The 14498-nt window shown below is 52.8% G+C and overlaps 2 protein-coding genes across 2 annotated transcripts; one reads left to right on the top strand and one right to left on the bottom strand.

Annotated features, from left to right (window-relative positions):
• Positions 1-252: 252 nt before the first annotated feature.
• EV422DRAFT_607944 (uncharacterized protein) lies at positions 253-4507 on the top strand (the record flags this gene model as incomplete). The annotated part of the gene is made up of 13 exons (XM_053073827.1): positions 253-794; positions 1050-1247; positions 1351-1399; positions 1502-1625; positions 1763-1971; positions 2033-2310; positions 2603-2772; positions 2840-3038; positions 3092-3395; positions 3616-3776; positions 3854-4044; positions 4124-4318; positions 4386-4507. 13 exons carry the CDS (start codon positions 253-255, stop codon positions 4505-4507), a joined length of 2742 nt encoding a protein of 913 aa, XP_052921437.1.
• Positions 4508-5144: 637 nt separating this feature from the next.
• EV422DRAFT_509718 (golgi-body localization protein domain-containing protein) lies at positions 5145-12594 on the bottom strand (the record flags this gene model as incomplete). The annotated part of the gene is made up of 4 exons (XM_053068870.1): positions 5145-5164; positions 5189-5303; positions 5387-8638; positions 8701-12594. 4 exons carry the CDS (start codon positions 12592-12594, stop codon positions 5145-5147), a joined length of 7281 nt encoding a protein of 2426 aa, XP_052921438.1.
• Positions 12595-14498: the final 1904 nt, after the last annotated feature.

Raw genomic sequence — 14498 nt, forward strand, 5'->3', positions numbered from 1 at the left:
ATCGCACAAAACACATGGACATTCATATATCAAGACGTCATTGAGTGGGGAGGACGGAGGCCCTTCTCTCCTTCCCAACCTGCTTCCCAACCCCCTTCCTTCCTAACGCAATTGCAAACACCTCTGTACAGTACAGATCCCGCCGACCACCTCCAGGTAACAACAGCAATCCCCTACCCCGCCGCCATCCCTCACACTACATAAAACAGATCAATCTAACCTCCCTGCACAGCACAGCACAGCACAGCCAACATGTCATCACACCAAGCGCTCCAGGGGTACCTGTGGTGTGGCATATTTACTGGAGCAACCACACCACGGCGGAAGAGGAGGAAGGTTGCTCCGGTTACCCCACGGTTGCCCATACGTCTGCCAACTGTGCAGACACCCTTGCAACCCCCGCGATTCCAGTTCCCACCGTCTGTCCAATGCCACTTGCCCGAAGCCATTGCAGACATGGTCAGCGAGAGTTCCGGCGATGAAGATGGGCAACAGCACCAGCAGCAGCGAGGGCTTTCACCCGTGGACAGGGGTCTGCAGCGCCCACTGAACCTCCCCGCGCCCATCCCTTTCCGTTTTCCCAGCACACCAGGTGGATCCCTGGTGTATGAACCCCCGCCACCACCACCACCACCAGTTCAACGACCCCGCCCGCAAACACATGCCAGCACCAAGGTTTCGCTTCACCGAATCATCCATATCAAAATCAAGTTCAAAGGGAGCGCTTGGCAACGTTCATTGCCGATGTTCACGTCCTTGCGCGCCACACCACCTTTTTATCAAGTACTACCTTGGTGAGTTTTTGAGGTACACTATACTGTATATTTCGCATAAAACAATGTCCTGACTGCTACATCTGCCCACTCCACCACAATTGATCATCCTCTACACGATTTCCCGGATATCACCGACAAGCACATTAGTGTGATATTTGAGCTGCTAAACAATCCAGGCTACAACGGCAATCCGGTCATTGCGCAAGAGTTGCGTCCACGGGTTCAAGAGTACTGTAATGTTCACGGATTCGCCCCCATCCGCATGCGAAATAGCCAACAGACCGCTGCGTACACAGCTACGAGCATCTTCACCAACCTCAAAGTCAACGTACAGGAGCATTTCATGCAAATGTTTCTGCGCTATGTCAATGAAAGGCTTGGTTTGAAGCAAGTCGTACTGCATCTTCGGAGAGCCGGAGTTAGCCGAGCGCAGCGCCAACAGTATTATCGGGGTGTCCGTCAATTCACAAAGTACGCGACATTTGAAGAGTACCCAACTGAAGAGGAGTTTGCCCGCCTCACGCGACTTGAGCGGACTCTCCTTGACGAGTTATGGGCTCTGTTTCCTCCCCAGGATGAGCCCCTTGCGTACACCCTTGCGGTGGACGCAATGCCATATTAAGGTGAGTTGCATCCTGTATATTTATTCCCCCCCCCCCCCCCCCCCCCCCCCCCCTCCAGCTCGTGCGTGGCTGCGCAGCGACGCGAGCGAGCGCCTCGCTTAGTACGCGGAACTGGCCGAATGGCTGCGCGCTGGGGCCGACAAGAAGCGAACCCCCCCACCCCCCCCCACCCCACCCCTCCAGCTCGTGCGTGGCTGCGAAGCGACGCAAGCGAGCACCTTGCTTGGTACGCCGAACTGGCCGAATGGCTGTGCGCCGGGACCCGGGCAGACGTGGTCCCCCCCCCGGCCGAGAGGAAGCGGAACCCCCCCCCCCCCCGCTTCCTCTCTTGTCTAATCATGGTCTGCACCTGCCTCCTCATAGGCACCTACTGTGAGCTCTCGCACCTCTATGAGCGCCGTGGAATGCGCCTGTTTCCTGCTATCCCGCTGCGCAAATCTCGAATCCAGTCATCTGTTCTGATTGACACGAAGATCCTAACCACTCATATCCTGGCCTTGGGCCACCATCACATGGGGAAACTTACCGATGAACGCAAGCGGGAGCTGTGGGGGCAGTTTCTCAATGTGAATGTAAGTTAAGTCTGTAGCCCTCTGCGCTTATTTCAATCACCTCGCTGAATGACGATTGCAGGACACGGTCTTCAAGGATCGAAAGAAGCTTGGTCTCAAATTTGATGGGTCAATCAGCACAAACGGGTATTCCGCTACCATCCACTTCAAGAAGCCAGGGCTCAAGTACGGCCATCGCGCTCGGAAGCGCAGCAAAGCCGAAATGCAGGAAGAAGTCCAGCAGCTGTATTTTGAGCACCACATCGCCCAACTAAGGGAGGCTCCAAACATCGTCTGCAGTGATCCGGGCAAGCGTGACCTCTTGTTCTGTCGAGACATCAAGAAGGAGCGGCCATTTCGGTACGTTTCAGTTGATTACTACTGCCCTGCTGTCCCGGCTACCCACCCCCCCCCCCCGTCTCCGCCCGCCAGCCCCCCCTCTCCGCCCGCCAGCCCCCCGTCTCCACCCGCCAGCCCCCCGTCTCCACCCGCCAGCCCCCCGTCTCCACCTGCCAGCCCCCCGTCTCCACCCGCCAGCCCCCCATCTCCGCCCGCCAGCCCCCCGTCTCCGCCTGCCAGCCCCCCGTCTCCGCCATCCCCGTTGCGGCGACATTCCGTTGCAGCGTCCTCACAATGCACCACCCCATATCAGATACACGTCCAATCAACGGGCGGTCGAGACAAAGTCTCGGTACTTTCAAAGAGACATGAGAGAGCAAAAGATCAATGCCGGCATCGCTGAGATGGAATCACATATTCCATTGCACAAGAGCATGAACATCGAGGCGTTCTCAGCGTTCATCGTGGATTACGAACACACGGGTATGATGTTCCACTTCAACTTTGATTTTCAACTTTGGTAATACATGGGCTGACATCCATATCCCAGATCCCGCCCTGGATGAGTTTTACCAGGATGAGATTCATGTAGCTTGCAGATTCAAGGCGTTCTCACTGCGGCAAAAGTCTGAGAGCAAGCTCATCAAGAACATGCGACACCTGTATGGAAAGCATTTTGCGGCCATCTTGGGTGATTGGAGCGACGCTGGAAAGACCATGCGCTTTCAGGAGTCATCAAAGACCAAAGGGTGAGTGACTATCATTGGTAATATGTATTACAGTATGCCATCATGGAAATCAGATTTCGCACACTCTTTGCAAGAAACAGCATTCCATGCTACTTGCTGGATGAGTATCGAACGTCGTCCGTGTGCCCCGACTGCCACGGCCGTGTGAAGAAAAACATCCGTCAGCGGCTGTCATCTCGGCCATGGCAAGCTAGAAAGGGAAGAATGGAATACGTCCATGGATTGGTGGGTTGCCCCAACCCCGAATGTATCAACCAAGACTGGACACCATATGAGATTCCTGGAAGACGACCACTACGACTACGGATGAGAGTGCACAATCGGGACATCCTGAGCACCAAGAATTTCCTCTCGATTGTGCGTTCGGTGGTGTTTGGCAATGGCCGCAGACCAGACGCATTCTCCCGTAACCGGTAGTCTAGATTTCACCCCATCCCATTTTCCGTGGTGGTTATCTGCCATCCACATCATTGTACCTCTGCCTGAGGCGTCGCCGATGAAGGCAACTTGTATGTAGCATGCCTCACTCAAAAAGCGACAGCGCGGCGCGTACCTAAGATGATGCCAAATGCGCAAGTTCGCGGTTTCCACTTCGTCCTCGGGCCTTGCTGAACACAACATCCGTGATCAACACCCAGAACCTCGATCAACAAACAACAAAATGGGCGACAGGAAAGCCAAAATGGAGGCGCTTGCCGCAAAGCGTCGAGCTGCAGAGGAAGAAGAGGAGAAGCCAAGGTTGGAACCGAATGCTACGCCAAGTGATCTTCCAGTCCCTCGGGGGTGTTCCGACACTAACTTCCGCGATCTTAAAGTACGAAGGCAGCAACGAAATCGAAAGGATCGGCCGCGACAGCAAAGCCAAAACCGAAAGTCACTGATGAGCGCTCTGCCAAAGCTCGTGAGGAGGAGTTTGCAAAGAAGGAGCGTGAGCTGTCCAAGCACAAGAACCTTGACCAGTACGATAACGAGGACGGATTCCTGGTCGATGATGAGGAGGAAGAAGGTATGGGGGAGCATACGAAAGTTATCAAGTTAGTATCATGACTATAGTCTGACTAAGATACTCCGGAATAATGTTGAAGAGGACGATGCCGGAAGCGAATCTCCCTCTGAAGACGAGGAGGAAGAGGAACGACCAAAGAAGCGGAAGGCGAAGGACGTAAAGCCATCAAAAAGCTCCGGCAAAGCTTCTAGCAAGCAACCACCGGCCAAAAAGAAGAAGAAGGCTGAAAGCGACGATGAGGGTTCTGGTGGTGACGAACCTGATGAAATCTCTGGTAGGAAACTGACTCGACTGGCGCGCATGGAAAGCGATGACAACTAACGTCTCTTTCCTCTCTCTAGATGACGACCTCCTGGAAGGTTTGGACACATCGGATATCCTGCCTGACCGTGGACGTCGTACCCGTGGCGTTAAGATCGATTACACGAAGTTCGGCCCTGATGATGAAGATGATGACGAATGAGCATCAGCCGCTTAAGAAGGTCTAGGCAGAGTTTGCGTAACGATGCATTTAGCAGTATGGAGGTTAGCGAATAGGCATGAGAAGATCTGGGGCTCAAGCTGCAAGTCAGCTTTGGCTGCGAACGTTCGGATGGCATTTCAAAGTCCAAGCGCAAGTGAGATTGAAAAACTGAACTATGTACAGCGAATGGTGCAGCAATGTGGTATACGAAAATAACCATAAATGCATAAGAAACTTTTGCGGTTGGCCGGTCTATCAACTCAATCCTCCTCGTTAACCTCGAACAACAGCTCTGTGGACGGCGGCATGCGTGTCTTCTTGATTTCCTTCGTCGGCTTGTCTTTCGATGGCAAACCACTCTGTGATTTCTCCTTCCCAACCTCCTTTTCCTTCTCCTTTTCTTTCTGTTTCTCCTTCGTGGTATCCTTCTCCTTGTCGCTACCGTCTTTCCGGCTTCCAAAAATGCCTCTCCCAGGAAATTTGTTATGCCGGGCAGGTGGAGCTTGCAAAGTAGCATTACCATGTTCGTCTGAAGCCGTGCTCGGTTTCCGCTTGACGAAGAGCTTCTCTCTAACTAGCGCTCCGGTGTTTGCCAGGACCGCCCGGAGTGCCTCTGTGGGGGTTCGAAAGTATTCCTTCAGAACACTTTCGCTAATTCTGTTCCGAATGACCAAAACGCACCTTTCTTTACAGCGTCCAAGAAGTCAAGCCACGTCCAAGTCTTGTTGCGAAACTCGAGCGTTGGCATTTTGAACGCGAACATGTACAAATCCTCAATGTTTTTCTCTTTCGACCCCTGATGATAATGGCAAAGTAAGAACTTCGGCCCCATTTGTCATCACCAGAACGAACCGGAATGAACGCGGATGAGGTGCTTACCCGATAACTCAAACAATGATTGGCTCCGGGCATCTTGATGTAGATGAACGATCGATTTTCCGAGGCTCTGGCTTGCATTTGTTTGAGTTCATTCACTCGCGTCTCCTTTCGTCGCAATTTCGGAGACGACGACGCCTCCTCCTTGGTCTCGCTTTTACTGCTGAGGGTTCTCCCGTGACTGTATGAGAAAGTCCCGCTCTTAAACCGTCGCTTTCTCTCAGTCTGGGGAGACATATCGGGCTCCGATGGTGAACTCGGTCGAAGCTTGTCATCAACCACAGCTACATTATCGGCGCTCGTGGAGGAAACTCTTCGCAAACTGAGGTCTGAAACGGAAGAACGAGAGCTTCTGTTCGCGATTTGATCCGCAGATTCGGAGCGGGGGAATCTTCGGTTCTGCTTATCGTCACTGGTATTATGCAACTGCTGAGCATGGGTTTTCGCGGCGGCCTTGGCTTTCTTCTCCGGAAAGAGATAAAACACAATCTCCTTCGCCATATCGTAAGTTACTTGGATGAGAAGGGGATATATGTTGACTTCGAAGTGATCGACCACTTTGATGCCAGCAACAGGTGCCATCTGACGCCAGTATACGCGAATCATCTTGTGCCGGGTGAAGTCCACATCAGTCATGTCGGGCGAATAAGGCGCAATGACCTCCTTGAAGGAGTTCATAGCCGACATATGGTTCTCCAGATGAAGCTTGTCGATATGAAGCGTGTTGACGTCCGTCTGATCCTCGTGATGGACCCCACCAAACTGCGCTTTATCAAGCGTCCATTCACAGAGGGGCGTTTGCTCGTCAGTCAGCATACACCAGACCATCTTGCCCATCTTGATCAAGATTTCAGAAGAGATCGCCGCTGATTTCTTCTTCTGTTCTAGCGATTGCGTTGCTTTGATGGCATCGACGACAATGATCAACTCATCCTGGCACTGCAGCAAATGACGAAGAATCTCCGCATTCCGATGGGAAGAGGCTCCGACTGTCAACCCACTGTTGTCCATATCGGTGTGCAGCATAGCTTCCGTCTGCCTGATCTTCTGCTGAAGTAGCAAGACCGTCTCTTGCACTTTCCGCAAATCCTCCATCTGCTCCAAGATGAGTAGCATCTTGGTCATCTTCTCCACCTGTTCGCCTCGTCCTGGGTCTCGATACACCAGAAGGTTCTCGATAACGTCATATATGACCATATATTGCATAGCGGTGGCGGTTATGAAGAATGTCGGGATGTTGATCTGCAGGGTGTGCTTTGTCTCCGGCTGGGTGCTCGCTACATCGCCTTTCAAGTACAAAGGATTAGGGACGTCGCGATGAAGACTCGCAGAAACGCGTTCGACCACCCGCTCGAGGAATCCCGGATGCGATGAGTGATCTGCAATGCATTCTATTGGGACCCAAATGGGCCAGGCAGCCGCCGTCGGGGTATCTGATTTGTCCCAAGGTTGATGCATGGCAATATTGTCCAAATCGAATTCAGGGGCGACTTCAATGTCGGTCTTGCGAGCAACGAAAAGTTGGGCGTCATAAATATTCACCACCATTCGGGATTTGACGATCTCTTCATTCCTATCGCTGTTCTCATCGGCGGTCGATGAAGTACTGGCTTGGGCGTCCAGAATGCGGATCGAACGCAGTTGCATGCTTTCCGCGGCAAGCACGACTGATTCGAGATGTGACGGATTGTCCTTTGATTCAGCTTCAAGGTTGACTTGTGGGTACACGAGCTGCATCATAAAATTGCTTTCATACGTTTGCGAGTCGGAGATGTAGTCCGGCGATTCAATGTCCCTCGAGGGAAAGTACACTTTGCGATTGTTGAAGGCAAGCGCAGCCCCTCGATTGTTGGACTCTGCCGCATCGTCATCCTGCTCCACTTCTGTTTCATTGGAGACAAAGAACGCCGTATCCATCTCGTCCACAAGTTTGTTGAGCAAACGATGTGCTGCATTTGCGTCGAGCTCGGCGAAAACCATGCTTGATTTTGGAGCTGGTGCTGTCTTTGCCGTATCTGCCAGAACATCATGAGCAGTCTCCGGCGCATCGGTACGATTTCTCCGCTCCGCAAAGGACGTAACAAGTTGCGCCATCAATTTCGTTGCCGTATGGGACAGACAGAACTTGATCGCCATGGCCTTTTGCTGCAACGAAACCATTTGGAACAAAATGTTGCGCACATCTTTCTTCCAAATCAAGTTGAGATTGTGGACCACAAAGTGATGTTGGAAAACAGCCGCCGCGGGAAGCTTGCGCTCGGCTCTGCCCGCCGCTTTGTCGCCCACATTGTCGCATTCCAGTTTCTGCTGACACGAGCGAATATAACGCTCAATCACGACCTTTTTCTCGTGCAGTATGGCCATTTTCTCAACAATGATCTGCGACTGCTGCCGCAACGAGTCGTCAAAGAAGACAGCCATACGGTATTCCAGACCACGCTGCATTTCGAGATAATGACGAATCGCCGCTTCAATCTCCCGCAGTCGGCTCTTGAACAGATGCTTCTGCACCTCGAAAATATCCTTCTTAGACCGTGTGCTATCCTGCGCGCCGGATACCTTCGTGTCGTTCGATTTAGTGTAGATGATTTTGGGCGTCCAAGCAAACGGAACGAGGTTCAAAGTCGGTCTCTTTTTTCGAAGCGCGTCGCGTGGAAAGATCCAGTCCTTATCATCACTGGCCCCTGGCTGATCGAGCTCGTCCACTGATAGAGGCTTTTCCAACGTGGCAGGACGTGCTTCGCTGAAGTCCCCAAATGCTAAAGCCCTAGCTTCCACATCTGTCAATTCGAGCTCAGAGTCGCGCAAAATCCATTTGCTCGTGGGTTTCCGCTTGAGAAGCTCCTCTTTGGGCCGTCGCTGCTGAATCACCCTCTGCAATAATGTCATATCCATGACGACTTGCGCGGCGCGACACCTCAGCCCCACGCCGAGGCTCTTATCCTGCGCCTCGGCAACGAAGCCGAGCAGTAAGGGATGTAGCGACGTTTGAATCCTGATGGAGCCGATTGTGCGACCCAGTTTTTGCTTTGAAGGGCCTGGGCCGTCCTCCTGGAATAGCTTCCCCTTCCGTACCGGTAAGCTTGTCAGAACTGACTGATAAACTTGCAGGAAGGTGAAAAAACGAGACATGGTGTTTAGAGTGAGATGGACCGAGTTGGAAGGCTCGGAGAGGCCGGCGTAGAATGGTTTGGGCGACTCTAAGCGGACGGTAATGTTGATGCTGCTGGACCGGAATCCTCGGAAAGAGTCCCACTATAGCCAGAGACGGTTATCAAACTCTCTTCGTCCCAAGTCGTACATGTAGAGAAACGCACCTTTCGCAATTGATCCGAGTCGATGTATTCCGGAGCTCTCAAACAAATGTCCGCATGGCTCTTTACTAAACCACTCGCAGGATCTCTCCTATTCCTTTCCGTGACAAAGCCAAACCCGAACACCAGTCGAACCCCGCCCCTCATCCTCGCAACAGTGTCCTCCTCCTTTGCCCGATGATGATGCCCTGCGCGCGCATTGAAAGGGAGCGCAAAGCCCAATTCGCCGCATTCGATCGTCACGTCCTCGCCCGGAATTTGACTGCCGTTGACCTCGATTCGAACCCCGTCTCGCATCGAGACCTGCATGCCTTCGGTGCCAAAATGCTTGTGGCCATCGAAGTACGGAGAAGTGGAGCCGAGGACACGGAAGCTGATGTCACCGCCCCCCGTGATGATCAAGGTGTGCGTGCCGTGCATAATCAGTCGGAGCTTATCCCACCAACCTAGCGGTTGGCTAGGATCCACGTTTGGCTTGGTGAACGTGTCGAATACGCTAATCATATCGGATATACCAGGTTCTAACGACGCTCCCCACGCTGCATGTATCGTAGACGACGTGGTAATGGTAGTTGTCAAGGAGCTGTACATTTTGTTCGGGTTAACAGTTCGTGCAACGACAACCTCCTCTCCCGTGGGTAGGCCGACCGGTATCACGACTGTGCGGTTTGCTTCGGCGGCGGAGACCTGCTCTGCGAAGATGACCAGCCCCTTCGTTTCCAGCTTTACACTCCCGTCTGCCGGTAAGCACACGAGAGGCGCCGAGTAGTCTCTAATCTGCATCTTCAGGGAGTGCATGCTGATGGTCACGTTCCGGGGAATCTGCTCGTCGTACAGAGCGTTTGCTGGCGTTGCGGGATCAATAATATGCAGCGTCTGCTCGATCGAGTTCGCTAACAAAACAGGTGGATCTATAGCTACTTGTATGTTGGTGATGGTGGTGTGCATAAGCGGCGGGGGCCCTTCAGTTTCCTTATGGGCTTTCCGCAAACGGTCGATCCACGCCCTAGCATTGAACTCCTGCAAGAGCCCCCAGGCGTTCTCGACCGCAGTTGATTGCTTATGCTCGTCATGCACAGAACCTCGTCTCCTTTCATCAACCGAGCGCAAAGCCGCGGCTTTAGTCTGAAAGGCCTTGTCGCGGGCTATACGTCCTTCCTGCTCTTCGAACCCCAATAAGTAGTTCCGTGACAGTGCGGATTCGAATGGGTCATCTGCGAAGCGTATACAGAGCGTGGAGATTTGCACCCTGATGATGGGTATCGTGTCGTAGATTGGTATCGAATGGCCTGTCGTGCTTGGTGTTTTCAGCCGAAGCCCGAGCTCTGCGGCACAAAGCCGTTTGATGGCCTTCTGCATACTGATGGCATTCTCAATCACCTTGGCCATTTTGAAGCCATATGGTACTCGTACTTCTGCAGACATGACCTCAGCTTCGACTTTCGTGGCCGACGTGCCGGGAGGTTTGCGGCACTCAACAGTCAATTCGGTGACTTGTGTCAAGCGTTCGTATATGAGCTGCTCTTCGTCTGTAAGGACATCGACGGTGGCCAGTTGTGTTTGCGCTCGCACAAGGAGTCCTTCGCCGGTGTCGATGAATATTGGTTGTATGCCTACACGCAGGTGGACATGGCCCGGCAGCGTGATGTCGACCAGCAAGCTTTGGACTTCCACATGAACGACCGGCGATTTTGTTCCGATTTCTTTTCCTTTGTTCTTCTCAGTTTTTTCGATATCCAGCAGTTTCACGAGCTTCCAGCAGTATATCGACGCCATCAAGGTAACGTAGAACATCCGCAAACTGAAGCAAACTACGACCTCATCCAAGCGCAACGTGAGCTCGTTTCGGTCCGTCGCGCCAAACTCGCGCACATGGAGCATTTCAATCCGACGAATCCGGAGGGAAGATTCCGTGTCAAGTCCATTTGACATGGCCTCCTGCTTGGCAAAGTACGGCTCCTCCGTAGAATAGAATGTCCCAGTAGTGTGAACACCGATATCCTGCGCTTCGAGACGCGCAGAGAGCTGGCGCGATCCGCCCTCTGCAGATAACAGCTCCTTCGGTCGTCCGGTAAGCTGGAGGAGCACGCTTTTAGTTTCGAGCAGTATCGCCTTCCGCAAATCTTCGCCCACCAGGAGAATCGATATTGGCGAGCATGCGACTTGTAACGTGCTCACGAAGGGGAAGCTTATGAATTTCGCCGCAACCGGCGCCTGCGGCTTCTTTGTGAATTCTCGCAATCTCACGACAGCCGCCCCGACTTTGGCCATGAAGGTGAAGTAGTCAATGTGGTCGGTTCGCGGCAGCAGTGAAAAATCGGCGAAAGCGGAGCCGAAATGACATTCGACGTTGATATGGCCCATGTTCGACACGTCGCTACCTTTGTCCGCTGTTGGCCGAACGTGACTGTTGATTGCTACGTTTTCCAAGCTGAATAGCAAATCCCGCCTTTCGGGTAGTTCGTCTCGGATGATATCCAATGGTCCGCGAGCGCCAATAACCTCCAGATTCTGCACTTCTGCTAGAACCTCCACCGTCCATGGATCGTCGGCTCCATGAAATGATGCCTTATTGCCTAACGCTCCCTGCGGGGTTTGGGAAGCAACTTTGGCCTGCAGTGCGAGGGTTTCGGCAGAGACTGCAAAGATATCGGCGTCTTGGGTTGTATCACACCCATCATATCCCACGACATGTGCCATGACTGTCGGGCTAATGATTTGCACACTCAGCCGCGACGATAAAAGACCGAACAGTATCTTTGCCATGTGGAATCGTGCCTGCCACGTCGTACTGCCCTGCGGTGTCTCATGGCCTCGTTCTGTACTCTGCGTTTTGTGAGAGCGGATCTCGCCAAACATGACCACCAGCTGGTCTGTAACGCTGAGTCGCGGGGTGTGCACATCGAGATTGACGCGTACATCAACTCCAGAGCCCTCCTTTTGTCGCTTGTGCCCCTTCTTATGCACGGTAACCTCAACATCGAGAAAGGTCCGCGGCACGAGAAAGATTTGATATGCGCTATACTCAAAGTGCGGAATCCGGCACAGGTCAACGTGGAATTCGCCAATCACCACGCTAAAACCAAGAGAAGTTCGGCCATCTTCTTTATCTGCTGCTTGACTTTGAAATGTCATTTCGTCGACGTTGAACATCACAGCCGGACAAGAGGCATCCAGGGCGCACCCCGAATTGAGGGAAGGGTCGAAAGTGACCGATGTGTTGAAGAAGGATACACGGACCGTCGGTTTCAAGTCAATGATAGATTCCAGCTGCCGCCGTAGGTGGTCTATTTCATCCCGGAACCTGTCCACCAGGAAAATCATTGCCATCTGTCGGCTCGCCTTCTCCATCTGAGCTTTGGCCACGTAAATATCTTCCACGATAGGATCATCCGTCGGCGAAGCAGGCGAACGGCTGTCAGCTTCACGGCTTTGCGGTTCATCGGTTGCACTCCTGGAGCGTGGCAGACCCTTTCCAAGAATAGTACTGAATGCCTGCATCAAGTCGTTGACGGCCAGCGACAAGCCCGTGATGCTCAAATCGAGGCTCGGTTGTTCGACCCTCCCCAAAACAGAGATGCGCGACGCAAGCGTGATCGGGCCGATGCTTTCCACTGTGAGGATCCGTGGATCTTCAGATGGGCTCATCGGAGCCACCACCTCTATCGGATCTAAGGTGATGATTGCGCGAACGTTCGGCCCTTTGACCGATTTGGTCGACGCTTCTAGCCTCTCAGATCTCACGCTAGAATGCAGCATCACTCCAATGTGCTTCTCGTTCAACTGCAAGACCTTCTGACCAGCAGGGTCTTGGAATATGACCTGAAGGTCATCCACCTGGACGTCGAAGAAGCGGAAGAAGACCTTCATGAAGTTGTTGCGCGCCAGATTGCTCATGGACGTCAACGTTCGCTTGACATCTATCGCTTTGTGAGGTGTTGTGTTCTTCACCACGCCTCTCGCGAGCGGGGTAGCCTCTCTCCCTTGGAACACAATGGTAGGTTTGGTAATGCGGAGGCTCACTCGAGATGGTCGTTCCGGGGTGGGACGATGAAAATCCAACCATACGGCCTCGAAACTAAGTCGCGACAGCATTAGGGCCGCCGGCTTCTTTCCCCAGGCATGCCTTATCCCTCGCCACCTCTCCTCTGCCGCCGACGGGAGTCTCCGCACATAGTTGAAGCCAGTTATAGAAAATAGGCCCAACCGCTGTATTCCCAGTCCAAATCTGTAGCTGACAAGACGCAGGACGACATTCCAGAAAATCCATAAGGAAACGACAAAAACGACACCTTTGCCAAGGGTTCGCAAAACTTCGTCTGAGAGCGACATCCTTGCCAAAAAGAAACGGCGGTCTGCGACCGCAAAGGAGCGAATATGCAGTCCTAGGTTCGGGCCGAGTTGTATGAGCGAGAGTTGATCTCCGCTACTAGCTGCAAGGACCCCTCACTGGCGGCGGGCAGCGACTCCAGCGAGACGCGTGGGACTTTAAAAGTTTCTGCGAAAGGCCTGGCCTTTTTTTCGTGCTCAATGACAGAGGAGGTAGCAACGAACATTTCCGTTTAGACTTGCAACTTTGTTCTGGTAGCTCCCAGTGGGCTGTGGCGTGCTTATGTAGGACTGCTGGAACCGATTGTGAGGCTGCATGCGACCTGGAATACGGCGGATATAGCGGAATACGGCGGATATAGCCGATCACACGTCATCAGAAGAGACTTCAGATGGAGGCTTGGAGGAAGGAAGTGAAGATGTACAGTATAAACCCGACTAAAGACACGTGATCCTTAACTGTAGCCCTCGCATCAATTCAAACCGGGTTCTCCCGCTGTGAACAACCCTTGCAATTCTCACCTTGCGCCAAACTCCGTTCCCGAACATCAACCGCTTTAAACACCCACCCGCATATAGCAAGGATGCTCTCCAAGGTGATCTACAACAGTAAGTATCAAGAGCATGCCTCGGTGGATATCATAATGGATGCCAGGATTTTGTCCTTGGACGGCGAATTCGTGCGTGCGAGGGCACAAGGAAGCAGCTCAATGCCGGTGATGCGTCGGCAGGAAAGCTTTCCCACGTCATTTGGTTTGCCAAGTGCTCGCGGATCTGTCTCTTATGTACCTCCCAACCCACAGCTTTCTTCCGCAAGTCGTCGGTCTACATGGCTGGAATCTTCGCCTCGGCTTTCGCTTTCGAAATTGCATTCGACGAGTCGTCAGACCTGATTTGGGACAGGCTTAACAAGGGGGTGAGTGTCGATGCGGCAAGACGGATAGGCAGTTACGGGTCGATATCGATATGGAAACGGGAGAGTGGGAGCTGAAGGCAGGAAATGACTTATTACGACTTACTGGGGGCTGCGATACTGTTGCTCGGGAAATCATGGATGATGGACGTGGAAGAGAGATCGCAGCGATGTTGGACGAAGTTTAGGCTTTCGGAAAGTCCGATCTCAACACTCCGTCAAAACCTGGTCCGTCCCTAACATTGCCTCTTTCTTGTTTTTCAGCGTCAATGGAAGGACATCCGTGGATCCATCGCCGCCGGCAGCAGCGAATAAACACAAACCCCACCACACCGGACTTCCTCTGCAACCCCGCCACGACCGTGTATACCGCTTTTTAGAATAAAATCGAAAAAAAAGGATAAAAAGAAAAACGCTCCTGAGGCTGCCTCCTTCGGTCCGAAAAGTGTTATTAGACGGGGATGATCCAGTGTGGAGATGTAGGGTGTTTTTGCACTTCGAACCGGTGATGAATGCAAACCCGCTATGGGGAAAATGGCCATCTCATCGTGAGAGACGA

Source organism: Fimicolochytrium jonesii (assembly GCF_025526975.1).
Source record: "Fimicolochytrium jonesii strain JEL569 chromosome Unknown EV422scaffold_36, whole genome shotgun sequence".
NCBI classification, from domain to species: domain Eukaryota; kingdom Fungi; phylum Chytridiomycota; class Chytridiomycetes; order Spizellomycetales; family Powellomycetaceae; genus Fimicolochytrium; species Fimicolochytrium jonesii.